Raw genomic sequence first — 26,597 nt, 5'->3', positions numbered from 1 at the left:
TCGCGACCCCTTTGGCAGTCGAACGAACCTTTCACAGGGGTCACCTAAGACCAACCTGCATATCAGATATTTACATTACGATTCATAACAGTAGCAACATTACAGTTATGAAGTAGCAACGAAAATAATTTTATGGTTGGGTCATAACATGAGGAACTATATTTAAAGGGCCAGAAGGTTGAGAACCACTGCATTAAACTTTTCAGGTTATCTTAAATAACAAGGACAAATATCCTTATACATAATACTTGGTGCTCATCTGTTTCCTAAGGTCCCTTTCAGAAGGGGCATTATTTGGTCAAAGATTATGCACACTTGAGACTTTTGAGACATTTTGCCAAATGTTCCCCAGAAACATTTAATCAATCTGCCAAGGAAGGTGTACTTTGACTTGCTATTAAGCAACACGGTTCAGTGGGAGAAACAGGAATTGAACCGAGAACCCAGCAAGTCACTTAATTTCTTGGAGTCTCAAGTTCTTCATCTGTGAAATGGAAAGAACACCTCCGCATACCTACAGGCTCAGTGGAGGCCAAGTAAGATAATATGTAAAAATCTGTTCAAGCATAAGTGACTATTTTTAATAGCAATCATGTCAGAATAGCTTCCCAATTTGGATGGAAAAGAAGAGAGACCAGAGGTTGCAAATTCAAATACCTTCAAGGCCAGGCAGAAACCTGAGCAATGTGGGCAGGTATAAAGGCCTCGGCAATGGGGATGTTTGAGGGAGGAGTGAGAATTGACAACTGGCGCATCCACATCTAATCGAAAGACAGCAGATGCTACTCAGCTTCAAATACCTTTTTTCCTTTAAAAATACAGAGCAAGTCTGGCCAGTGTGGGTCAGTGGTTGAACATCAACCCATGAACCAAGAGGTCACTGGTTCGATTGGTTGCAGGCTCCATCCCCAGTTGGGGGCATGCAGGAGGCAGCCAATTGATGTATCTCTCTCATCAATGATTCTCTCTCTATCCTCTCCCTTTCTCTCTAAAAATCAATTTAAAAAATAAAAGAGAGAGAGATCCAGGTTCCACAGCAGCCTTCCCAAGCCTTGTAACCTCATGTGGAATGAAGTGTACTTTAAATATATATGGAGAGAGAGGGAGGGAGAGAGGGAGAGAGGGAGAGAGGGAGGGAGAGGGGGAGAGAGAGAGAGAGAAAGAAAATGTTGACAGATTTTCCAGTTTCTCAAAAGCAGTCACAACTTCCCCAAAACAGTTTAACCACCGTAAAGACCAAACATCCCACGTCTGTAGGTCGTATCAGGTGCAAGGCCATACTTTTTCAACCTCTGTTAATCACACATGGGTTCTCGCCATTCCTCCTTTTGCAGAAATGGGCGTCTCTTAGGGGTCTGTGCCAGCGTGGACAATTGCCGATTGTTTGTTGGGGGAATTCCCAAAACCAAAAAGAGAGAAGAAATCTTAGCAGAAATGAAGAAGGTAACCGAAGGCGTTGTGGACGTCATTGTCTACCCGAGTGCTGCAGATAAAACCAAAAACCGAGGCTTCGCCTTCGTGGAATACCAGAGTCACCGGGCAGCTGCCATGGCGCGGAGGAAACTCCTCCCAGGTTAGCAACCCCCTGCTCACACCTGAGTCTCCCCACTCCATCCTGCCTGCCTCGGCTGCTGTGCTCCTAGCAAAGGAAACAAGTGCTTGCTGTTGTTGTGTTACGTTTTAAACTCTCTGTCCTTCTTATCTATCTCAAAATACATTAAGCCCCCTGAAGTTTTCGCAGAATGGGTTCTGATTCTATGCATTAAGTCTAATTTATACACATCGGAGAAATTTAGAACTCAGCTCTAGCCATCCTATCATGAATCCCAAAAGTAAAGAATTTTCTTAAAATTAAATATATCAATCAACAGTTATTTTTATAGAGATATTTTGTTATCAGGTTTATTAGAAATCCATTACAATGTAGAAATAATAAATCTTCAAAGATACATTACCCCCATGACAATGAAGTGATATTCTTTTATGACTCCTAGTATCTAATAATTTCTGCATAACTTGGAGGAACAGACATAATAACCCTCTGTAGAAAGGGAGCTTTGTTAGGTGCTACAACCATAGGGTAAGTCCCACTTGGGCAATAACCATTGATTCCTAAGTTTAAGATCTGCCTCGGTCACATCAACTTAGAAAATAATTGTTGAAAGTCTTCATTCTAAAGTATTTGCTCAGACTTACACAGAGTAAGATATTAAAATGAATTAATATTAAAATAAGAGGATTTCCATAACAACAGACTGGACAATCAGAATCAACTCTTCTCCTGAACATTATGGGAGAGCTTCCAGAACTGAAAACCAAATAACAAAAACAGCAGAAGTTAGGTTGCCCTGGTACACATTCTTAAAGACAAAACAAACCAACAGTAGGATTAGCCCTAGAAGTTTCCAACATTGAAGATGGCTTCTGAGCATGGGGAAAATTTTTTTTAAAGAATATTTTCATAAAGGCAGCTGAAAGTGAAAAAATATGAGATGCACCCTCTTCCCCCAAAAATTGCCGAGTCTGTTAGAGAGGCGCATGTTTTTAATGTTGAAGTTTCCATTTACTTTTTGCTCACTACCCAGTGGTCCTGTCATCTGACTCACAGCTTCATAGAATCACTAAAGCTCCTCATGGGGCAGACCTAACCGCTCAGTGACTGGGGCTTAATATGTTGCTGTCCTCTTCAACTCCTCTCTTCTTCAAAGCCAACAATTCTGCCATTGAAAAGTCCCCATTTCAATTCTGTTCTCAGGACATCATTATAATCTAGCACAGATATCCCCTCCCGCCTCCCCACTTAGATTATTTTTCCAACGTCTCCTAATTATTCTCCCATTTCTGCTCTCTCTCTGATGTACCCCCAACCTCTGCCTACTCCATCCTCAACATTACTATGAGATTAGCATTCCCAAAATATTGTACCATCCTTTCCACAAATTCTTGCAAACAGCAGAAATTCAATCTCTATCTGTTGATAAGTTAAAGCATTCAACCACCCCTTACGGCATATGAGATAAAGCAGTGATTCCCAAAGTGGGCGCTACCGCCCCCTGGTGGGCGCTGCCCCGATCCAGGGGGCGGTGATGGCCACAGGTGCATTTGTTTTAACTTTTTTTGTATATTACCTTTCTATTCTGAGTTCAATAAATAGTTTCATAATTTCAAACTTCAATGTTTCTAATTTACACCTTTCTTTACTATATTTTACGAAAAAGGTAGAAACATTAATACATATATCTTTCTGTTTAATTCCTATTAAAATTTAAAAATTAATTTCCAGGGGGCGCTGAGCAATATTTTTTCTGGAAAGGGGGCGGTAGGCCAAATAAGTTTGGGAACCACTGAGATAAAGAGTACAGTAAACTCTCAGCCTGCCATTCAAGGCCTGCCAGCCATGACCCTAGACCTTTACAACCATGTTTTCTACCTTCTACTTCCCAATAAAAACTCTTTCCTGGCTGGACAAACCCCTCAATGTCCTAGACAACACCATGCTCATCTTTGTCTCCCGGGCTCCTAAGGAGACCCCTTCCCCTCTGCTGACTGATGATGCTCAAAGCCCCAGCTCAGCTGCTGCTCCCTTGAGAAACCGGCCGCCATGCTTCCAGCCCACATGGGTCACTCTCTCTCTTAATTCTCTGTAAAAGGAGATGTGTGCGATGGTTCTGACGCTGGGGGAGGATGATAATGAAAGGGAGTCCAGAAAGGAGGAAAGTTTTCAGGGGCCAGACAGCCAGTGCTCCTAGAACAGTGGTTCTCAACCTCCCTAATGCCGCGACCCTTTAATACAGTTCCTCATGTTGTGGGGACCCCCAACCATAACATTATTTTCGTTGCTGCTTCATAACTGTAATTTTGCTACTGCTATGAATCATCATGTAAATATCTGATATGCAGGATGTACTGTCATTGTTACAAATTGAACATAATTAAAGCATAGTGATTAATCACAAAACAGTATGTAATTATATATGTGTTTTCTGATGGGCTTTGGCGACCCCTGTGAAAGGGTCGTTCGACCCCCCAAAGGGTTCGCGACCCACAGGTTGAGAACCGCTGTTCTAGAGACTCGGAACTTCTTGTTAGCTTCCCCTCTCTTAAAAAAAAATACACATGGACCCCAGAAAGAGCGCCCGTCTTTACCTGAGTGGAGCTGACGAAGCTGGGCAGGGCTGAGCGGCTGGGCTTCAGAAATCCCCAAGCACTTTGTGCTGCGTCACTCGAGGTCTTTTCCCCCTGGGTTCTCAGTCCGGATCCAGCAAGATGGACGCTCGCTCCTTCACTCTCCCCACCCACTGCCGATCTTTATCACGATCAAGGCAGCACCCTCGCCCTCAGTCCTTTAAATTGGCCTCAGCTGAGTGGAGTTTCATTCAGCTGGAGTTTAGGCAGCCTGCCTCATCAGCAGGTCAACAAGATGGGGCACAGTGGAGAATCGCCAGTCTCAGCAAACAGATTCATTTCTACTGAGGCCTGAGAGCAAAATCTATTATCATTTGGAGAGTCTACCTATTACCCCCTGTAGATTCAACAACAACAAAGGATTTCTGGACAGCCTGGTTTTAAAGAATAAAGAGCTCCTTAAGAAACATGATAGGCACAGCCCACGGAAGCTTTTCCTTCTTAGTTGACCCAGACATGAAGACAGAGAAAACCATCTAAAGCAGTGGTTCTCAACCTTGGCTGCATATTAGAATCACCTGGGAATCTTTTTAAAATCCTGATTTCTGGGCCTCATCCTTCGGAAATTCTGTTTCTTTGTTACTAATGTTGTGGCCCCACCCCATAACAAAGAAACAGAATTTCCAGAGGATGAGGCCCAGAAATCAGGATTTTAAAAAGATTCCCAGGTGATTCTAATGTGCAGCCAAGGTTGAGAACCACTGACCTAGGGACTATTCAGTATGGAAACATTTATTAAACATCAATAACATACCTTCTAAATGACATGGGAGCCCTAGCCAGGTGGCTCAGTTGGTTGAAGCATCATCCTGTACACCAAAAGACTGTGGGTTCGATTCCTAGTCTGGGCACATATGTAGGGTGGGGGTTCTATCCCTGGTTGGACACATACAGGAGGCAACCAATCAATGTTTCCTTTTCCCTCTAATTCTCCCCCCCCCCCCCCCCGCTCCCTCTCTAAAATCAATAAAAAATTGTCCTGGAGTTGGATGGAGGGGCAAAGAGGGAAAAATGGGGTATAGCTATAATATTCTCAACAATAAAATAAATGTTTTTAAAAAATCAAACAAGACCTCCAAATTTCCAGGAGGTGCCAGTAAGTTTTCTATCAAATTGCTTCAGTGTAAGATGAAGCCTACAAACATCAGCTATCATACCCCAGAGCTAGGCCCTCTGATGCCATCCCACCTGCATTAACCACGTGGAAGGGCTTTCTCAGGTGAGGCCTGTCTCATTGAACTCACCACTGTCTCACCTTCACTTTTGGGTCTTGAAATTGGAAACAGTACAAGATGGAATAGCCCCATCTCCTCTGATGAAGCTCAGATTATGGGAGGCCGATGGGGTGGAAGAATACTGTATTTTATTTTATTTTTATTTTTTTTTAAATATATTTTATTGATTTTTCACAGAGAGGAAGGGAGAGAGATAGAGAGAGTTAGAAACATCGAAGAGAGAGAAACATCGATCAACTGTCTCCTGCACATCCCCCAATGGGGATGTGCCCGCAACCCAGGTACATGCCCTTGACCGGAATCGAACCCGGGACCTCTCAGTCCGCAGGCCAACGCTCCATCCACTGAGCCAAACCGGTTTCGGCGAGAATACTGTATTTTAAATGAAGATTTTAATTTAGCAGATAGTAGCAAGTACAGTTGAGGAAATTGGTGCTTAGAAAGATTATGTTTCATAGCCCGGATCACTGATCTGATATTTGAACTTGTCTGATTTCAAAGCCTATGTTACCAGATTACTCTCCAGCACTGACTTCCACAGGGATGTTCATGGAAATCACTGCTTCCCATACCACCTCTCCCTTCTGTCCTTTTGCAAATCTTCAGGCTCATGGATGACTTAACCATGGTACCAGGCTGGGAAGGCAAAAGCCAGTGTACAGAACAGTGGTTCTCAACCTTGGCTGCGTATTAAAATGAAACGAGGTGTTTATCAGAGTCCCGAGGCCCAGACCACTTATTCCAGAATTGAGAAGGCGAGTCCAGGGGTCCACGATGAGCTGGTAAAGCTTCAACAGCCAACTCCCAGGAGAAAATCAAAAGTCCTGACTTGTAACATTTGCCAATTTCATGGTATTAACACTCCCACTGTGGCTGATTTCAAGCTACCAAGGTGATATCCACTGGCTCACACAATTCTGGAAATGTAACAATCTGTTCTTGCAAGTAGATAGGAGCTGGATCCAGTGCACCATTGAGAGGAATTTTTAAAGCTCTTCCAATGTGGGGCCACAGCTGAGAACCACTGGCCTACAGAAACCAGAGTCACCTGGGAGCCCTGGAGATCCTGGGATAAGGCAAACAGCAAAGTCTATGTAAAGCCTGGAAGAGGAAGGGAAGGAGTAGAAGGGGACAGGAGGAGCGGGAAGGGAAAAAAAGTAAAGAAAGAAACTCTCTATGGGAAGCAATGCAGAACAAGGTACCTAGCCAGCTGGGGTAGCAAAGGCCAGGCTCTCTAGCATCAGCTAATTCATTAGGGTGAGTCTGTTCTTCGGGTTTTAAAATGCCAATGCCACAGATGCTTTCATTGACTACTTTGCAAAGAAAAAGAAGATGCGTTTTGATTGAAAATAATTGCCTCCCATGTGTAATGATTAAACATATAAACCCTTACCAATAGTGAGAGTTTCTGATTTTGTTTCCTCAAGCTTTTTATTGCTTCTGGAATATAGCTTGTTCTTTAACAACTAATATAAAGCAACAAGATTTCAATCAAGTTTGAAATTGAGCCGACCCTCACCCTCCTCTCATCCCTTCAACACAGATCTGTACTGTGTAGGGGTACAGGCCGTGATGAAGGCATAACAGGAGTGGTGCGAAGTGAAACAGATCCTCTAGAAAGCTCATTTTCTCATCTATAAAAGTAAGAAAGTCGTTCCCTTCCCATAGAGTTGCTGTGAGAAGGGACTGAGATGGCATATGGGAAACATAGTACGCAGTGGTTCTCAACCTTCTGGCCCTTTAAATACAGTTCCTCATGTTGTGACCCAATCATAAAATTATTTTTGTTGCTACTTCATAACTGTAATGTTGCTACTGTTATGAATAGTAATGTAAATATCTGATATGCAGGATGGTCTTAGGCGACCCCTGTGAAAGGGTCGTTCGACCGCCAAAGGGGTCGCAACCCACAGGTTGAGAACCGCTGGTATAGGGCAAGACATTCAGTAAACTGCAATTTATAGGAATTCAACAATATACGTAAGCATGGATAACAACCAGCCTTTTGAGAAGAGTTCAGGTTCTCATTCTAGACTTTCCCATTGCTCTTTGTCTTCTTAATTTGGCTAAAAAATTATTCTTCTCCAGATTCCCAAGTTGTCCATGTTCTGGAAGAGAGAAAACTCGGAGGGAAGACAGTGAGTGGATGGGAGCCCTGACCAAGAGAAATAGACACAGGACAAACGAGGGGTGCCTGCGCCCCGCCCCCTCCCCCCCACCTGCATCTATGCTCCATTTTTTGGACAGCTCAGTGGTGGCAGCTGGCCGCACAGATTCCAACAGCAGCAGAAATACTTCCTAGTGACCTTTATAGTGTTTCATGAAGTCAGACTTGATGTCTGAGCGCTACATCCATTATTTTATTTTCTCCCCCTTTGCCATCTCACCTCCGACCTTTACCCTGTAGGAGATGTTCTAAGACCCAACTTGCCCATTGCTGCCTCATTTCTGATCAGTTCCAAATCACATCCTAGTTTCCTTTATACTCCATCATTATAATAAGCCACTTATAATACAGAACTCCCTTCTAACCAGTTCCTACATTTATTTGCAATGTCTGTTAAAATAAATAATCTACAGTTTTAATATTGTTCTTCTTGTTCAGTTAAGCTCTCCAGGGTCAGTTCCATGTAAAAGGCCATCAGTCTGAACTGAGATAATGTTGTCCTGATTTCTGTATAACTAATTACACTTGTGATCCTTTCTGTAGGAAGAATTCAGTTATGGGGACACCCCATTGCAGTAGACTGGGCAGAACCAGAAGTAGAAGTTGATGAAGACACAATGTCTTCAGTGAAAATCCTGTATGTAAGAAACCTAATGCTGTCTACCTCTGAAGAGATGATTGAAAAAGAATTCAATAATATTAAACCAGGTAAGACATACCATAGAAGATAAACTTGTTCAAAACATATTTGAAAAACACTTGTGCTTACAATGACTTTCATAATTTCAAATAATATAGCTTTCAGTTATCATTCTCAGAATTGCATGCAAATTACTAAAACTATACTTATACCTTTAGATTAGAAAATAGGGACATATTGTCCTATAACATTTATCAATATTATAGTTTTACATTTATCTGTGTGATTACTTAATGGATACATAGTTCTGTCACTAAACTATAAATTTCATGAGTTCTTTTTGCTCTTATTGTCTCTTCAGCCCCTGTCTTTGTGTCTGAAACATGTTAGATGCTTGACAAGTATTTACTGCATTAATGAATACATGGCCTAATCTAATACATGGTTTCTCAATCTCAGTACTCTTGACATTTGGGGCCAGATAATTTCTGGTTGTGGAGGTCTGTCCTATGCACTATAGATTTGGCAGCATCCCAGTCCTTTACCCAGTAGATGCTAGTAGCAACCCCCAATACGTAATAACCAAAACTATCTCCAGACATTGCCAAATGTACTGTAGAGGGCAAAGATGCCCCCAGTTTGGAATCACTGGTCTCATGGAATATGATTGTGAGTTTAGGTTCATAAGTAAGTAGGTGACAATTAATTCTAGAAAACTCATTTGGGCAAAGAGAAGGAAAAGAGGGAAGGTGGAGGGCAATAATTAGCTGCTGCTCATCTTATCAATACTTTTCAGTATCAATCTGAAGTCATGAGATTGACAACCCCTCTCTTTTTTTCTCATGTAAGAACTACCCCACGGAGGCAGGTAAAGCATTTCAAGAAGCAAAGTGCAAACAAACTTTTCCCAAAGTAAGTTCTGTAGAACATTATTTCTACAGACTGTTAGCAGATGTTACTGATAAAAGAGGTTCATAGTCAAATAAGTTTGCAAACACTAGAAACAAAATTAGACAGATTTTTTTTTACTGTGGGACTTATCAGAGTCCTTAACCTTCTAATAGGCTTTGAAAGTCTCTGAAAAAAGAGATGGAGGATGCTGGATTTACCAAATATTTTGACCCTGCATCCCATTTTTTTGGCAGACCATCTTGTGGGATTACTGTGTCTTGGAACACACTCTAGCCTACATGTATTACTGTGTTAACACCTTTCTAAAAATGAGAATTTTTCTGTCTCCAGCAGTAACTTCGGAGTAGTTAGTTGATTGACATCAGCCATGGTGCCATCATGTTCAAACTGCCTGAGAATACTCACTTCACATAGTCCTGCTGCCTGGGTTCCGTGTCAGGTGTAACAGAATAAGCTAATTTTTTCTAAAGGTAATTAGTAAGGATGTCATTTCTCCCTTTTCAAAGATTCACCAGAGATTTGTCTATTTGCAGCCTTCAGGAACTCTGCCTTCCCTGCCATTTTGGTATATGGTGTCTCCATACCACTAGCTATCAATCCAGAGGCTGGGAAGGATTAACTGCCTCACTGTGTGCCAGGCATTGCAGTGGGCACTTTCACAGCATGTGTCATGTATTTATCACAACAACCCTAGCATGTAGGTTACTTTATTACTTAAATTATTCCCTAGATTAGAAAACTAGGACCCAAGGCAGTTAAGTAATTTGCCTGGGATCATAGAGGTAGCAAGTGGCAAATACAAGATTTGAATCCAAGTCCGGTAAAGAGCTTGCTCTTAGCAACCCTGTCATCCCATGCTCCATCCCCACTCCATTTGCTCACTCATTCATTCAACTGTCATTAGTTTAGTAGCTCCTATATGCCAAGCACTGGGAGAAGCTAACAAGTGTGGTGTGTGTGTAAAGAGTTTAAGATTCTCCAGAAGAGAAACAGGAATGAAAGTATACTCTTGGGGTGCAGAGGAGACTCATGTTTAGCAGAAGTGACATGTAAACTGAGATCTGAAAGTTGATCGAGTCGTGCGCATAGGAACTGACATTGTGTGCATAAATAATACTTCCTCACCACCACCACCACCACCCCCCCACACACACATACACACTTTGTGTTGACTTTCTATCTTCCCAGAGCAAATAATACCTCTTAGTTTTATCTACAGTAACTGAAGACATTACCTTTCTTAGAAAAGGACAGGAATGAGAAACTACTAAAAGGCTGCTTCCTTCGGTTACTGATTATCAGCTTTCCAAGTCTGCACATTGAAGAGAGACACGTGGCCAGGCCCAGTTAATTATATGAAAACAATCAGTGAATTGCAGAGGGTGGAGACTAGCAGACACCTGCTGTATTGGAAAGAAAAAGTCAGAGCCAACTAGTTTCTTTTCCAGTGGAAAAGACGAGTTTAGATCCCTCAGAGGAATCAGAGCATTCCCTGCAAATATTTGATCATGTGTTATTTTAACCCTGATTAACCTGAAAATAGTACAATGCCACTCAGAAAAATAAATGGCAATCAGAACAGAAACTGGGGCCTTAAAAATGTGTGCTCTTCCCTAGTGTAGCCCAAGGGTATTTGCTGAAATTCTGACTCTAGGCATTCTTCAGAATCTGATTTTCCAAACAATTTAACATCAGAATCACCTGGAGGGCATGTTAAAACAGATTGCTAGCCCTGCCTGCTGAGTTTTTGATTCAGTAGTTCTGGGGAGTGGGTCCAGGTATTTGCATTTTTATTGAGTTCCAGGCTGGAGCTGATACTACTGGTCTGGGGACCACACTTTGAGAATCACGGCCCTTTGATAATCTTCCCTTTGGATTACCGGTGTGTTTCTCTTCTGGTAATTTATGTCTCCTGACAAATTGATAATAAACAAAGTCATATTTTTCCAATTATGATTTCAGAGAGTCTTCATTATTGCTGATGGGTTACCACTGATATTTTATTGCCTCACCTTCTACCCAATGAATATCAATCAAAATAAATTCCTATACGCTAAAGAAGAAACACGATAAAGTAGCCATGTGGTGAATACTATTGTAGAGAAAAACAGCTTTTATGATAACAAACTCTCACTTTCTCATTTGTCTGTTTTATGAGGCTAAATTTTCATATATCAACCCTTCCAAAATCAGGTGTGGGTGGACATTATTGCTCAAAAATGCAAGCTGATTTCAACATCTGCAAGATGAATTTTAGGACACCTAAATCATTATCATCTGAAATGCCACCCAACTAATGGGCATGATAGAAGTTGGAGAGTGAATTGACTGATAATATGTGCTCATTCCATGTCTATTTGCTGAGCAGCACAAGGAGGAACTGGGTGGAGACTACCCCAAGATGCCTCTGAAGCAGATGCTGCCCCCAGGGTGCTAACAGTCCAGGAAAACCTGGATGGAGGATTGCACTGATGAATAAATGAATCAAAGATGACAAGGGTAAAGGTCCTCCAAGGCCTGGCTCTTACTTCTCAATGACTAAGACAAGCCATGGGTTAGAGTCAAGAATTAGCCCACCTCCGCAGCCGGTTTGGGTCAGTGGATAGAACGTTGGCCTGCGGACTGAAGGGTCCCAGGTTCGAATCCAGTCAAGGGCATGTACCTGAGTTGCGGCACATCCCCAGTAGGGGGCATGCAGGAGGCAGCTGATCGATGTTTCTCTCTCATTGATGATTCTAACTCTCTATCCCTCTCCTTTCCTCTCTGTCAAAAATCAATAAAATATATTTAAAGGAAAAAAAAAGAATTAGCCCACCTGACACTGAAGGAACAAAGAGACCGTGCAGGAATTCGGTTAATTACATGTCCCATGCTTCATGGTTTCACTACCTTTATTTATTTTTTCAGCTTGACAAGACAGTCTTGCTCTGTACAACCATTGTCGTAAGAAGTCAAGGGTTGAGTGCCGAGGGGAGAGAGAAGAGAGGACTGCTATGTTTTTAAATTATCCTTACATTACAGCACTGTCATTATCATAAGGAAGACAGTTTATAACTATTAAGCCACGTGGCTGAGTAGAAACTCTGCTTTGTGACTTTGGATGTAAGAGGATAATTGAACTTTGATAGTGGAGGAAGAAAGGAGGACCTATCGCCTCTTCTGGTTCTCCCTGGCACAGGGACTCATCCTATACTGTCTCTAGAAACTAAGAGTTTCAGGAAAAGAGAACGCGGTCTCTGAAGTTACACCCAAGTGAGTATAACTAACAGGATAGCAACATGCTAAACCGCTAACAAGTTAATGTTGAACAAGTTTCCCCCTTAACATCATTCTAGGCAAAAGTTAATTTTTAAAATTGAGCAACCAACAATATTCTTGAACAAAAGGTTAATGATGGTTCTTTCACTGTGTTGATAGGTGCTGTGGAGAGGGTGAAGAAAATCCGAGACTATGCTTTCGTGCACTTCAGTAACCGAGAAGATGCAATTGAGGCCATGAAAGCTTTAAATGGGAAGGTAATGTAGACAAAGAAAAAAACATGTACAGATTCCATCAAAGTTTGGTGTGGAAATTTTATTCAAAAGAACAGTCCTGCAAGTCTACCTCACTCAGGCTTTCTCCAACACTGACACGGCTGCCTCTGTTCATTTAAGAGGAAAAAAAGGAAGTGATAGAAAGTATGATAAACATGTCGCTTGCATGTCCAACTCTATCTCTAATTTTGGCTGATTTGGGCAAGTTGCTGGCACTCAATTTCCTTAGAAAGAAGGATATTAGGGTAGATTATTTCAAGGTGTTTTTCACCCATTCCAATTTTCACTCATTAGATATAGATTTTCAATATGGGAAACCAGAATAATACTGTTAGGGAAGCCAGGCAGGAGAGCCTATTTAAAGAGAAAAGTGATGAGTTGAGCTTTGGATGTGGATATTTATTCTATAAATATTTATGGATGTTTATGATGTACAAAAAATTTTGCTGGGCTTGGGATATACAGATTAATGAGATATTGTCTTAGCTCTTGAAATGTCTAAACCAAATAACTAAAATACAATTTTGAGTTTAAAACACTGTTGGGTGCCAGAGGTATACAAAACAAATCTATCACAATAAGAAATCTGACTTTGTAGTATGTAATCATTCTATTACAAAGGTCTCTTGATATGAAAGTGCCTATAAGCAGAGACCTATTTGGGTCTCTCATTTTAAGAAAAGACTGGTGATATAAAGCATCTTATCAAGTTTACCTCATTCCTTCAATACTCCATTTCTTCTCTTCACATGAATGACAATGTAACAGTTGAATATCAGCTGGATTCTCTCTCCGTGTGTTCCATTTGACACTGGCTCCTGCTACCAAAAAGTAGGGTAGATCCATAGAAAGAGGGATAAGTTGCCCCAGAGACTGAACAAAATGGTCAGGGTGAATCACGAGCTCCATCTAGCAGACTTCAATGACCCAGGAATTGCTCATGACATCAGATAACAAGGATGGCAGGCAATTTCTGCAGGAACATTTTATATAATTTCTTTCATTTTTATAAAATAGGAGTCCATCGTATCATTAGAAAGAAGCCACAAAAGCTTTCTCATAACACCTTGTTCTTTGATAAGAAATACATTACTCTATCAAGTATTTGTTGAGAGCTATCCTTGTCTCTGTGTATGACAGTGCTACACAGAAGTGAGTCACACATGTAGAGCTAAGCACTTCTATTATGTTCAACTATTATCTTCAGCTATTATCTGGAGCTGTTTTCAATGTCAAAAATTTGTGTCAGAATAGGGCCAATTCAATAATTCTTGAGGACAAGTTTTCAGGAGTGCGCGACTTGAGAAACGTCAGTACTATCCACCATCTCCATTTGTTAGTTACCGACTGTTCAGCAGGCCAAAAGGTTGCTTCCCAAGGAAGTCCATGTGGGGGACAAGGTAATGGCCTCAGATGCCTCTTCCTTGGGTAGTGCCTCACCTTTTAGGTATCTCCTCCTTCCCAGTGGAAACATACTTACTGTGTAGCAACTCTAAGGAACAAGACCTTTAGTTGGCTAGCAGCCAGAAAGGCCCAACTGGGCTACCCATATCAAAAAGTTAATAATTGATAAGATCTCTTTATTGGTTTCCTTTCATCTTCATTGTACCCTGCTAGGTAGTGGAGATTTTAATCTCCATAATTAACCTAAACTGTCTTAGAATTATATAATTACATAAACATGTAAACATGTAATTTAAACCATATACATCACATTAAAAATATTACATAATTCTGTCTCAGTGACTGTATTCAGACAATAAATTTATAACCAATATGTTCATGGATGGTGGCCAATTTGTCACTGTAAAAACCTATTGGCAGTTTATGGGCAACTTCTCAACCAAACTATTCAGGCAAAAATTTAAATGACACACGCCATCAACCTATAGAGACAAGTACATATAATTAAAACAGCCAGTACACATAGCAGCAAATAGGCTAATACAGAAGGAGACCCATCACGAGGGTTCAGCCTCCCGTGGTTATCTTCATAGCTTTCTTGTTGCTTTTTCCTTGCTCTCTATAACAGGTGCTGGATGGCTCCCCCATTGAAGTGACGCTAGCCAAACCAGTGGACAAGGACAGCTATGTCAGGTATACCCGAGGCACAGGTGGAAGGGGCGCCATGCTGCAAGGAGAGTATACCTATTCTTTGGGCCATGTTTATGATCCTACCACAGCCTACCTCGGAGCTCCTGTCTTCTATGCCCCACAGGCCTATACGATTCCTAGCCTTCATTTCCCAGCCACCAAAGGACATTTTGGCAACAGGGCCATTATCCGAGCCCCTTCTGTTAGAGGTAATACTAATCAGCTCTTGCCTTAGAATAACTGCATGATTTCAAATGATTTGTATTGCAATAGCCTTAGTCAAACTGGATGAGTCCACTGAGAAAAAAGAACTCGAAAGTTTTTTTAAAAAAATCAAATATTTTATCAATAGTTATCCTTCCATAGGAATCTTATTTCACATTACAACTGGTTGAGAAAACTTGGTCATAGCATAGTACAAATGAGTCTTTCCACACCTTTTATCTTTGCATGGGACCCATAACATTTGCACAACCTAAATCTCAGGTCCACAATTGTTCATGTCTCTCTTATCATTGGATCACTATATTGCAATCATACTTAACTTGTCATATAATTAAAACATTATGTCATATAATTAAAACATTATAATCTGAAATCACATCATAAAACAATCTAGACATTAAATATAAATTGTCAACCAGTTGTAATGTAAGGAAAAACAAACTCTACTCCAAGGGAGAAAAAACACCTTTATAACAAAACCAAAAAAATCAATGAATGATATTCATGGATGAAGGGTAATCAATTTACTATTTTTATCTTTATGCCAACAATAGGAAATCAAAGTAGCAATGTGGAAAAAAAATCAAAAGGAATCTATTAATGAAACTCAATAGAAATTTAAGCCTCACTTGGACAGAACATAAGATAGAAAATGGTTAATTTAAAAATGCTTTCAATGTTGGTTTTCCAACTGGTCATTGAGGACGGCATTATTGGGAAAACTAGAATTCATTTCTGACTTATTGCTCAATGGCAAAATGCAAAACTGATATGACCACTGTATGTGGTTATATCATGCTGGGCTGTTTTTTTTAAGAAAAAAAAAAAATACCTTCCCAGTATTAATTATTCTACAGAAAATAATGTCAATAAAAGGTTAACTGAAGACAGAAACGGAAAATTTTTTCTCTATACTAAATTTTAAAGTTGCTTATGTAATTATCAATAGCTTTGATAGTACTGCTTTCTTCCACAAATCCTTTAAAAAAAAAAAAAAAAAAAAAGAAAGACACCTCTGGTGAACTCTACCTTATGTTGAGTTTCATTACATTAGAATCCTAGGGGTTTCTACCCATCCTCAGGGCAATAATCAATGTGGCTTGGGCTAACTTTTCCATTACAGTAAGATTCAGGGTGATTTTCTGGTGGTTTGATTCAGTTTAATGCCTTCTTACATTCCTAGAAATTTACATGAATGTACCTGTAGGGGCTGCGGGAGTGAGAGGACTGGGCGGCCGTGGCTATTTGGCATACACAGGCCTGGGTCGTGGATATCAGGTCAAAGGAGACAAGAAAGAAGAGAAACTCTATGATCTTTTACCTGGGATGGAACTCACCCCGATGAATCCTGTTACCTTAAAACCCCACGGAATTAAAGTTGCTCCCCAGGTACGTGACGTTATGCCAGAGATAGTCTCTTTAAGTTGAGCCAACGTTCATTATTCTCCTTTCATCAAATGACATGACTTGATCTCTACTTAGGTTACTATTTTGTTTTGTCTAGCTTTTATTTTGTTTATTTGTTTGTTTTTAATAGATAAAGTGACCAATCAACATAATGTCTTGTCAGAGTGCTAAGTGTTGTTCCATTATAAATTTTCTTTTTTTTTTTTTCAATTATAAAATTTGGTACCTTAAATAATCTTCCACTGAAATGCAAAAATCCTGAGAGCTATTGAGAATATCAACCAATACCTTAAGTAAGATAATATAAAGCCAAGACCTTAGTTCAAAATAAATGGCAATTGTATGTAAGCCAGGTTGGTTAGCAAATGATAAATATTCATGACAGTCAATGAATGGAGCATTTAGGACATCTTTTCTCAGAAACACTGTGTTTACGAGAAAATACCATGTCATCTAAGGTGATATTACTCAATTAACTCTAAGGCGCCATCAGTCATATCAAATTAAGTTTTCTACTGTGATGATATCTGCACAGTAGCACTACAGTGAGTTTTTATTGCTTTTATTTCACAGTTCTAATTTTCCAAGTTTCTGCATGAGGCTGTATTTTTTTATTATTGGAAAATTAAAAGTGATAAAAGTTGTTTTAGAATGGAAACTGAATAATAAACACAGTCAAAATAACACAAAGCTGGTTCTAAGTTAACCAGTAGACTGTTCCCTGTGCAGCACATGCTGATCTCTCTGCAGAGACACTTGGGCTGAGTAACCAATATCTACTTGCTCAGAGTTACAGTCTGTATAGTCCAAGGAAATTTTTCTACTCTCACCCCAAAGGCATAGGCTCTAAGTTTATGGAAGTAGCCTTATGATTGCAAGCAAGTAGAAAAGTTGCTTTTCTAAATGTTCATCTTGAGTATTTTTTTTTTTTTTGTAGAATCGCTGGCTTTCTTAGACACACAAATTTGTACATCAAAGTTTCCTGTTAATCCTACCCAGACAATTAAAAACAAACAATAACTCCTATCAGAGTGGTAAACAGCAATCATTTGTTTGTTCAAAAACCGTTCATTGGGCATTCTTTAACAAGTTTTTTGTGAGTTCTGGTGATAGAAAATGGAATATAACACAATCCCTTACCATCAAAAATTATGTGGCACAGGAAAAGTAATCCAATTTAGAAATGGGCAAAAGACCTGAATAGACATTTTTCCAAAAAAACTATACAAATGGTCAACATATTTTTTTAAATGAGGAAATCCTGCCATTTGTGTCAACATGAATAGTCCTTGAGTATGCTAAGTGAAATAAGTCAGACAGAGAAAGACAAATACTGTATGATCTCATTTATATGTGGAATCTTAAAAAAATATATCCAAACTCTAAAAAAGAGATCAAGTTTATGGTCAACAGAGGCAGATGGTGGAGGTGGGAGAATTGGAGGAACATGGTCAAGAGATACAAACTTTTAATTATAAGATAATGAATTACTAGGGATGTGATGTACAATATAATAACTATAATTAATACCACTGTATAATATATATGCAGGTTGTTAAGAGAATAAATCCTAAGAATTCTCATCACAAGGAAAATAACTTTTTTCTTTTTCCTACTTTTTATTGCATTTGTATTAGATAATTGATGCTAACTAAACTTATTATGGTAATCATTTTATAATATATGTAAGTCAAACTAATATGTGTACACTTGAAACTCACACCGTGATGTATGTTAATTATCCTATCTAATAATAGCCAAACATGGTAATTGACCATACCTTTGCTACACCTCCCATTGGCTAATCAGCGAGATATGCAAATTAACCATCAACAAAGATGGTAGCTAATTTACATACTGCAGGCAGGGCGAGACAGCGTGAGCCGCCAGCGCGAGCCGCCATCCAGGCCCCCATGGGAGACGCCAGAAGCCACTTGCCTGCTGCCCGGGACCGGATCTGGTCCCGGGCCACAGGCACACCCGCCCCGCAAGCCCCAGGAGCCTCCTGCCTGCTGCCTGGGACCAGATCTGGTCCGGGCTGCTGGCGGGCCCCAGAAGCCCCAGAAGCCACCTGATATGACAGTAACTCTATCAGTAAGCACTCTGAAAGTCAGTGGCATAAATGCGCCAATTAAAACACAGATTATAAGGGTGAATCAAAAACAAAACCCGAGAACCAAGATGGCGGCATAGGTTAACGCCGGAGTTTGCTGCCTTGAACAACTACTTCAAAAGTGAAACTAAAAGACAGAACGGACATCAACCAGAACCACAGGAATGCTGGCTGAGTGGAAGTCCTACAACTAGGAGGAAAGAGAAACACATACGGACACTCAGAGGAGGCGTAGTGCTGAAGTCAAATTCTGAGGTGCGGAGTGCGCGGAGCGGGCTGGCGGCGGAGGGCACGGTTGGTGTTTTCAATCAGGAGGGAGTCGCAGACTCTGAGCTCCAGATACGGGCGAGTCTTTAGGGACCCAGACTCAAACGGGAGAAGCGGGACTGTCTGGCTTCGGTCAGAGCGAGTGCAGCTTTCTCTCCGAGGTTTGCAGCGGTCGCTGGGACTCAGAGAGGCAGAGCCCCTGGGGACAGGACTGAGAGCCGCCATAACTGCTCTCTCCGGCCCACCCTGTTGATCCTGTGCGACCCGCCCCGCACAAGCCCTGCACAGAGGCATTTGCCGGATAGCCTCAGGCAAAGGCTAGATTAGCACCTCCCCAGAGGACAGAAGTTCTCTCACTGCAGACACAGCTGATTCTCACAGCCACTTGGCCTGGAGATCAAACCCTCCCTGGTATTAGCTACAACAATCAAAGCTTAACTACAAGACTGCGCACAAAGACCACTAGGGGGTGCACCAAGGAAGCATAACAAAATGCGGAGACAAAGAAACAGGACAAAATGGTCAATGGAAGATATAGAGTTCAGAACCACACTTTTAAGGTCTCTCAAGAACTGTTTAGAAGCCACCGATAAACTTAATGAGATCTACAAGAAAACTAATGAGACCCTCGATGTTATATTGGGGAACCAACTAGAAATTAAGCATACACGGACTGAAATAACGAATATTATACAGACTCCCGACAGCAGACCAGAGGAGCGCAAGAATCAAGTCAATGATTTGAAATGCGAGGAAGCAAAAAACACTCAACCAGAGGGGCGGAATGAAAAAAGAATCCAAAAATGCGAGGATAGTGTAAGGAGCCTCTGGGACAGCTTCAAGCGTACCAACATCAGAATTATAGGGGAGCCAGAAGATGAGAGAGAGCAAGATATTGAAAACATATTTGAAGAAATAATGACAGAAAACTTCCCCCACCTGGTGAAAGAAATGGACTTACAGGTCCAAGAAGCACGGAGAACCCCAAACAAAAGGAATCCAAAGAGGACCACACCAAGACACATCATAATTAAAATGCCAAGAGCAAAAGGCAAAGAGAGAATCTTAAAAACAGCAAGAGAAAGAAACTCAGTTACCTACAAGGGAATACCCATACGACTGTCAGCTAATTTCTCAACAGAAACTTTGCAGGCCAGAAGGGAGTGGCAAGAAATATTCAAAGTGATGAATACCAAGAACCTACAACCAAGATTACTTTATCCAGCAAAGCTATCATTCAGAATTGAAGGTCAGATAAAGAGCTTCACAGATAAGAAAAAGCTAAAGGAGTTCATCACCACCAAACCAGTATTATATGAAATGCTGAACGGTATCCTTTAAGAAGAGGAAGAGGAAGAAAAAGGTAAAGATACAAATTATGAACAACAAATATGCATCTATCAACAAGTGAATCTAAGAATCAAGTGAATAAATAATCTGATGAACAGAATGAACTGGTGATTATAATAGAATCAGGGACATAGAAAGGGAATGGACTGACTATTCTTGGAGGGGAAAGGGGTGTGGGAGATGCGGGAAGAGACTGGACAAAAATCGTGCACCTATGGATGAGGACAGTGGGTGGGGAGTGAGGGCGGAGGGTGGGGCAGGAACTGGGAGGAGGGGAGTTATGAGGGGGAAAAAGAGGAACAAATGTAATAATCTGAACAATAAAGATTTAATTAAAAAAAAACCACTTTAAATATAAAGACACATATAGATGAAAAGTAAATGAATTAAGCTGCAGCCTGTTTTGCTCAGTGGATAGAGCATTAGCCCGTGGACTGAAGGGTCCCAGGTTCAATTCCAGTCAAGGGCATGTACCTCAGTTGCTGGCTTGATCCCCAGTCCCTATCAGAGCATGTGCAAGAGGCAACCAATCAATGTGTCGCTCCCTTTCCCTTCAGTCTCTCTAAAATTCAATGGAAAAATATCCTTGGGTGAAGATTAACAAAAACAAAGTAAATGGATTAAGTAACATTAAAGAGGTTATAAGAAAAATATATTCCAAATTTTGTTAGTTGTATAATGGTTATGTTTAAATTATTAACACCTAAGAAATTGGGTGAAGGGTATATATAATATGCTGTAGTATTTTATAGGTTTTTTTTTTTACATGTATGAGATTATTTCAAATTAAAATATTAAAAAATTAAAAATTAATAAAATATTAATTGAAATGTATCTGCATTACATGAAAAATCTCCTAATTGCTTCTAGCATAATTTATTAAATTGTGCTAAAATTTACAAGGGTTCAATTAAAAAATATCTTAATTCTAAATGATATAATAGAAAATATATAATAGTGCAGTTATAAGCACTTATCTGAAAATAAAAATTTAAAGAAGGGATTAGCCAAAGAATATATATGCACAACCCATGGACACAGGCAACAGTATGGTGATGGCCAGAGAAAAGTGGGGAGCAGACCTGGGTAGAGGGGGCAAAAGGGGGGAAATGGGGACATCCTATATAATAATAATAAAAGGCTAATATGCACATTGGCTGAACGGCAGAATAGCTGGTTGCTATGATGCGCACTGGCCACCAGCGGGCAGACGCTCAATGCAGGAGCTGCCCCCTGGTGGTCAGTGCACTTCCATATGGGGAGTGCCACTCAGCCAGAAGCTGGCTCATGGCTGGCCAGAGCAGAGGTGGTGGCAGGAGCCTCTCCCACCTCCGTGGCAGCACTAAGACTGTCCAACTAACAGTTTACACCCAATCCCTTGGGGACCTAAGAGACATCCCCCGAGGGCTCCCTGGCTGCCAGAAGGATGTCTGACTGCAAGCTTAGGCTTGATCCCCCGGGGATCAGGCCTAAGTCGACAGGTGGACATCCCCCAAGGGTTCCTGGACTGCAAATGGGCGCAGGCCGGGCTGAGGGATCCCCCTCCTCAGGGGGGAATTTTTGTGCACCGGGCCTCTAGTATTTCAATAAAACTGGGAAAACATTATATGGCAATTCAGTGAGAAGATACTAACAGGTACACAGATCATTATTAAAAAAATCTAGTAAATGCCATGAGTTTGGCACTCAGAGCTTTGCTCAGAAAACACAAAGCTAGTCACCCAATCTCCCTTGGGTTAAAACCCAAAATAAGAAACCTAATTAAGCTACTGGGAAAACTAGATATATTCTAAGAAAATAAAAAGTAATGATCACCATAAATTCTGTAGAACAGTTCTGAGAGCTCTTATAGCATGAGTAAAGATCTCTGCTTTTAATATCAAACCCAGGTTAGAAACTGGTCATGCTTTTTATTAAGATGTGAGTAACCATCTCTACCAACTAATGAAAATTCTTTAATTAATTTGTCCCCAAATTTCTGCAACTATGGCTTAGAAACTGAAGACCATGTCACCCCAACCTTCATGATGGAGCCTTAAGAACTCCACAGTGGAGTTGTGAACTTCCAACAAGAAGAGCCGAGGGACACATGCTGACCTGCAGTCAGCAGTTAGAGCTGCTACTCCGTTAGCACGTTACAGACTATCTGCCAGCTAAAGCAATTTATTATTGTTCGGGAACTTCAGAGAATGCTTTGTAGATGACAAGAGATGCTACAAAACTGAGAATATTGCAAGAAAAGTTAATAAAGAAGATAGGAGCAATCTATAAATTGAATAAATTGGAAAAGGTTATGCTATTGCAGCTGGATTGGTGTTAGAACAAATGAGATAAGCTCCATACGGGCATCCTGGGACATTGTTCTGTCCCAACGAGTTTTGTTTGTTTGTTTTTTCAGATTTATGCCCGATTTTGCACAGTTTATTGAATCTTCCAACTAATGGGAGTATCAGGGCTTGTGGGCCACCAAAAATTGGCTTCAAGATGAAGAAAATATGTGCTTTTAGACATGATTCAGTTTGCAGTAATGATAGAAAAAGACAAAACATCCAGGAAGTTGCCATAAACCAGACAATTGTAAAAATAACCAGAAGTGTTGTTCACCAAAAACATTGCAACTGTCAACACCTATCAATCCTCATCAATAAATACTAACCAATTAAACTTTAAAACTCTATTTTTATGAAAACCTGAAGTTAAACTTTATGATAAATAACATAAAATAAGAATATACTGTATCCTTAGGTTATTTTCTCTAAACCATTATAAACAGAAGGATTGAAGATAATAATGAGTAAATCCAGCCACACAGTGCTAGGATATCAAATTTTTAAGCAGGGATAAGTATATCAAACAGATCACAAAATTAAACTATTGGTAAAAAGTTACAGCTAATGGACTAAACTAAAAACATATTAGACTAAGTGGTGTGAAGATGGTTTTTATGAATTAATAGACCTAACATTTTAAATAGAGTTCAAATTAAGTTCATCTTAAGTTTTATGAGTCATTAAACCATGTGGCATTTTATATCTTTTTATATTAGCTTAAACTCTGAAGGACAGAGTTAAAACCTGAAAGCTAGAGAAATAATGCAAATGTGACATTTGAAAGAAAAGTCTTTTTTTCTTTTCACTCTTGTAGGTATTAGAGGAAATCTGTCAGAAAAATAACTGGGGACAGCCAGTATATCAACTGCACTCTACCATTGGACAAGATCAAAGGCAACTATTCTTATACAAAATAACCATTCCTGCTCTGGCCAGCCAAAATCCTGCAATGTGGGTAACTTCTCCAAATTCCTAATCATATCAATTTTAGAATAAGAGACTCTTATAGATTAAATGCATTTTAACACTTTCTCAATAAGATAAATATTCAAGTCTACTACCCACTCATTTTTCATTAAATGAAACATTGAGATGTAGAGTTGGGATGTATGTGCCAACTATGAGACTGTCATCTCAAAACCCCCAAATTTTGTGTAGACAATGAAGACCTGGTAGTAAAATCAACCAATGGAAAACTGCAGCTGTAAAATTTAACAGGAATGAAAAGTATAATCTATTCTTTGATCTGTGTAGTATTTAGGTTGAACTGTATGAAATAGCCATTTTATACAAAATCATGCTCTGAGATTTAAATTTTGGACCAATGATGCAACCTCTCTGTTAGTGGATATCACCTTCTGAATTTTACCTGGAACCTGCATTTCCGCATTATTTTAGGAACCGTCATGGCTCATATGCACCTTAGAAAAGCTATATAATGAGTTACAAGTATGCTCCAGGAATGACATCAACCACCATTGTTCTACCAGTGGTCGGCAAACTGGCCCCTTGAGTGTGGCTCTTCCTAAGCCTTAGGAGTACCCTAATTAAGTTAGTAACAATGTACTTACCTATACAGTTTAAGTTTAAAAAATTTGGCTCTCAAAAGAAATTTCAATCGTTGTACTGTTGATATTTGGCTCTGTTGACTAATGAGTTTGCCGACCACTGGCCAATGTATAGATATGTCTACATGCATATATATGTAGAAACTTTAATGGCAAAGAGAATGAACATACCCACACGAAATTCTGTCATCCTCTCATCCTCAAAAGCTAACAGCGCCTTAGATGTTTACCTGTCTCAATAGCATGAGTTTAAAATGCTCGCCCTGATTGTGCTTTCCAGCCACGCTTTCACACCTCCAAAGCTAAGTGCCTACGTGGATGAAGCAAAGACATACGCAGCCGAGTACACCCTGCAGACCCTGGGCATTCCCACCGATGGGGCCAGCGCTCCCACTGCAGCAGCTGCTGCCGCTTCTGCGGCTGCTTTTCCAGGTATGAAAATATTGGGCCAGAAAGGGCACCCTGCAGAGAGTGTCTTGGAAACCCTTCTTGGTACCATGGACTCATAGAGTTGTTTGTTATCTCCACCTACAATAAATGCAGTTTATACCATCGGTGACCAAAAAGAATTTGCCAGATAAGTGAACCATTAAAGTCTGAGGCAAGAGAATAGAGCTGGGCAGCAGAGTGGGTTGGGTCTAGGCTAGGGCCATGTGGTCTTGAATGAGCCACTGTCTCTGCAGCTGATTTGCTTTGGTTTGGTTTTTACTTTCAGTAAGAACGTTTGGAACTACCTATTAACAGCTGATGTTTATCTGAGCTCCTACCCTGTGCCAGGCACTCACCTAATTCCCCAGCGCATTAGTACTTTAGGTTGTCTCAGTAATGCTCACGACGCCAGAGGTAGGTTCTAGCATAATGCCTGTTGTTTAGATGAAGAACCTGAGTCCTGGAAAGATTAAGTCAGTTGGCCAAGGTCAATCAGCTTTTAAGCAATCCTTGCACTTCCTCCCCAAATCCAATCTTCAATTTTACTTCTGTTACTTTGATTTATGAAAGATGTGTAGATTACATTTTTCTTAAATTATTTTAAGTCAAAAAACTGTGGGGGGGGGGTGAGAGAGAGAGTCAATATGTGCACAATCAAGCCTCATTTTATCTGTTCTATAACTTTTGTTCAGGACATATGCTGATTGCTTAAAATAAAGTCTATCTGTAGATCAACAAGCCTTCAGGGTCACATTTAAAGACCTTTCCGCATTTATCATATACCTACAATAAATGCTGATAATTTAAAAAATGAATCTTCTAGAGAGAGGACCAAATTTCTTTTGGAAATATTTTCTCAGCATTCAGTTTGAATAACTCCATTCTTTTTTTTTAAGTAATAAACATTTATTTCTTTTCCCTTAAAAAATTTCATTCTGACTTGTCACTGTATCCAGATACCCCCATAAGCCCAGTCAGAGAGTTCTGACTAGACCTGGAAATATGGCATTCCTATTGATTGATTAATCCATACATTGGTTATATGAAGGTGTGAGAAATCTATACCCCACACATCCATGTCCTTGGGCCAAATCTCACTTATTTTTATTTCCCCAAAATTCTGAATAGATACTCCACTCTGGCAGGTGAGGCTGAAACTAACGCTTCACACGTGGATGTGACCCCAATTCCAGCTGCCACTACAGAGGGCATGGTCTCCCCTGGGCTGTACTAGGGCCACCAACCCCGGAATTGCATCCCATAAAATAGGGTGTTGATGTCTGTGCACTGGGGACATGGCCAGGACTTCTCAGTTCTTGAAGAAAGTTGAACCCCTGTCTTGCAGAAAACTACCCCAACAACCCCTAACAAATGTACTATAAAAATAAATGAGCCAATGTCAGGAGAACTTTAAAGCTTGCTTCACATTGGAAAGGACTTACTTTTTCCCAAGATTATCGTATCTTATCCATACTTATTTGCTCCTACAAGAAGCAAAAAAATTTAGGGCATGACTGTGTCTTGGGAATACTTAAGAATTTAAGAATCTCTCACAACTTTATAGTGGGATCAAGCAGAGAATAATAGGCTTCAAGGGAAGAATCTGTTTAAAACACAAATACTTTTGTGCCTAAGAAATTAGCCAAATTGCAAAAGAAAAATTCAAAACACCTAAAGATAAAATCTATGCCGCACACACATATGCATGCATTACTTACTTACTTTAGATATTCTGTTTCCAAGATCATGAAAGTAATTGTTAACACATTTCTCATATCCTTGGGAAATGTACCAAACTTCACTAGTGCATTAGTCAGCATTACTGCTCAAAGTGCAGGAGCCAAGGAGTGGATTCAATTAAAAAAAAAAAAAATAGTCCAGCCAGCTTCCAGCCACCACCTCCTGAAAAGCCACCAGAAAGAAATCAATGTGTCTGGGGGGTCGGGCAGACTTCCACAGCACATAATACAAATGGGCTTTTGTGGGTGGCTTTTTTGTTTTTTGTTTTTTTATCAGATCCCTGTTTATTGCTTAATTACTTTCTCTTTTTCTCATCATCTTTTACAATTTTTGGATCATCTCAAATACCTAGTTTTGCTCTAAAACACTAACGGGTTAATATTGCTTCAAGATAAGAGCTGC

General features: G+C 40.2%; 1 protein-coding gene across 3 annotated transcripts in view; it reads left to right on the top strand.

The window, feature by feature from the left end:
- A1CF (APOBEC1 complementation factor) overlaps positions 1-26,597 on the top strand; it is an 81,233-nt gene that overhangs the window by 48,650 nt on the left and 5,986 nt on the right. For 2 of the 3 annotated variants that reach the window (XM_036336757.1, XM_036336755.1), the window contains 7 exons: positions 1,335-1,573; positions 8,131-8,295; positions 12,557-12,654; positions 14,705-14,975; positions 16,175-16,380; positions 23,273-23,409; positions 24,307-24,458. In XM_036336757.1, coding sequence (XP_036192650.1) covers positions 1,335-1,573; positions 8,131-8,295; positions 12,557-12,654; positions 14,705-14,975; positions 16,175-16,380; positions 23,273-23,409; positions 24,307-24,458 — 1,268 coding nt within the window. The remainder of the gene's footprint in view (positions 1-1,334; positions 1,574-8,130; positions 8,296-12,556; positions 12,655-14,704; positions 14,976-16,174; positions 16,381-23,272; positions 23,410-24,306; positions 24,459-26,597) is intronic. The other variant, XM_036336756.1, reaches the window with a different exon arrangement.

This window comes from Myotis myotis, unplaced genomic scaffold, assembly GCF_014108235.1.
Source record: "Myotis myotis isolate mMyoMyo1 unplaced genomic scaffold, mMyoMyo1.p scaffold_m19_p_15, whole genome shotgun sequence".
Classification (NCBI taxonomy): domain Eukaryota; kingdom Metazoa; phylum Chordata; class Mammalia; order Chiroptera; family Vespertilionidae; genus Myotis; species Myotis myotis.
Note: the sequence above shows the minus strand (reverse complement) of the source record. Positions and strands in the feature narration are given on the sequence as shown.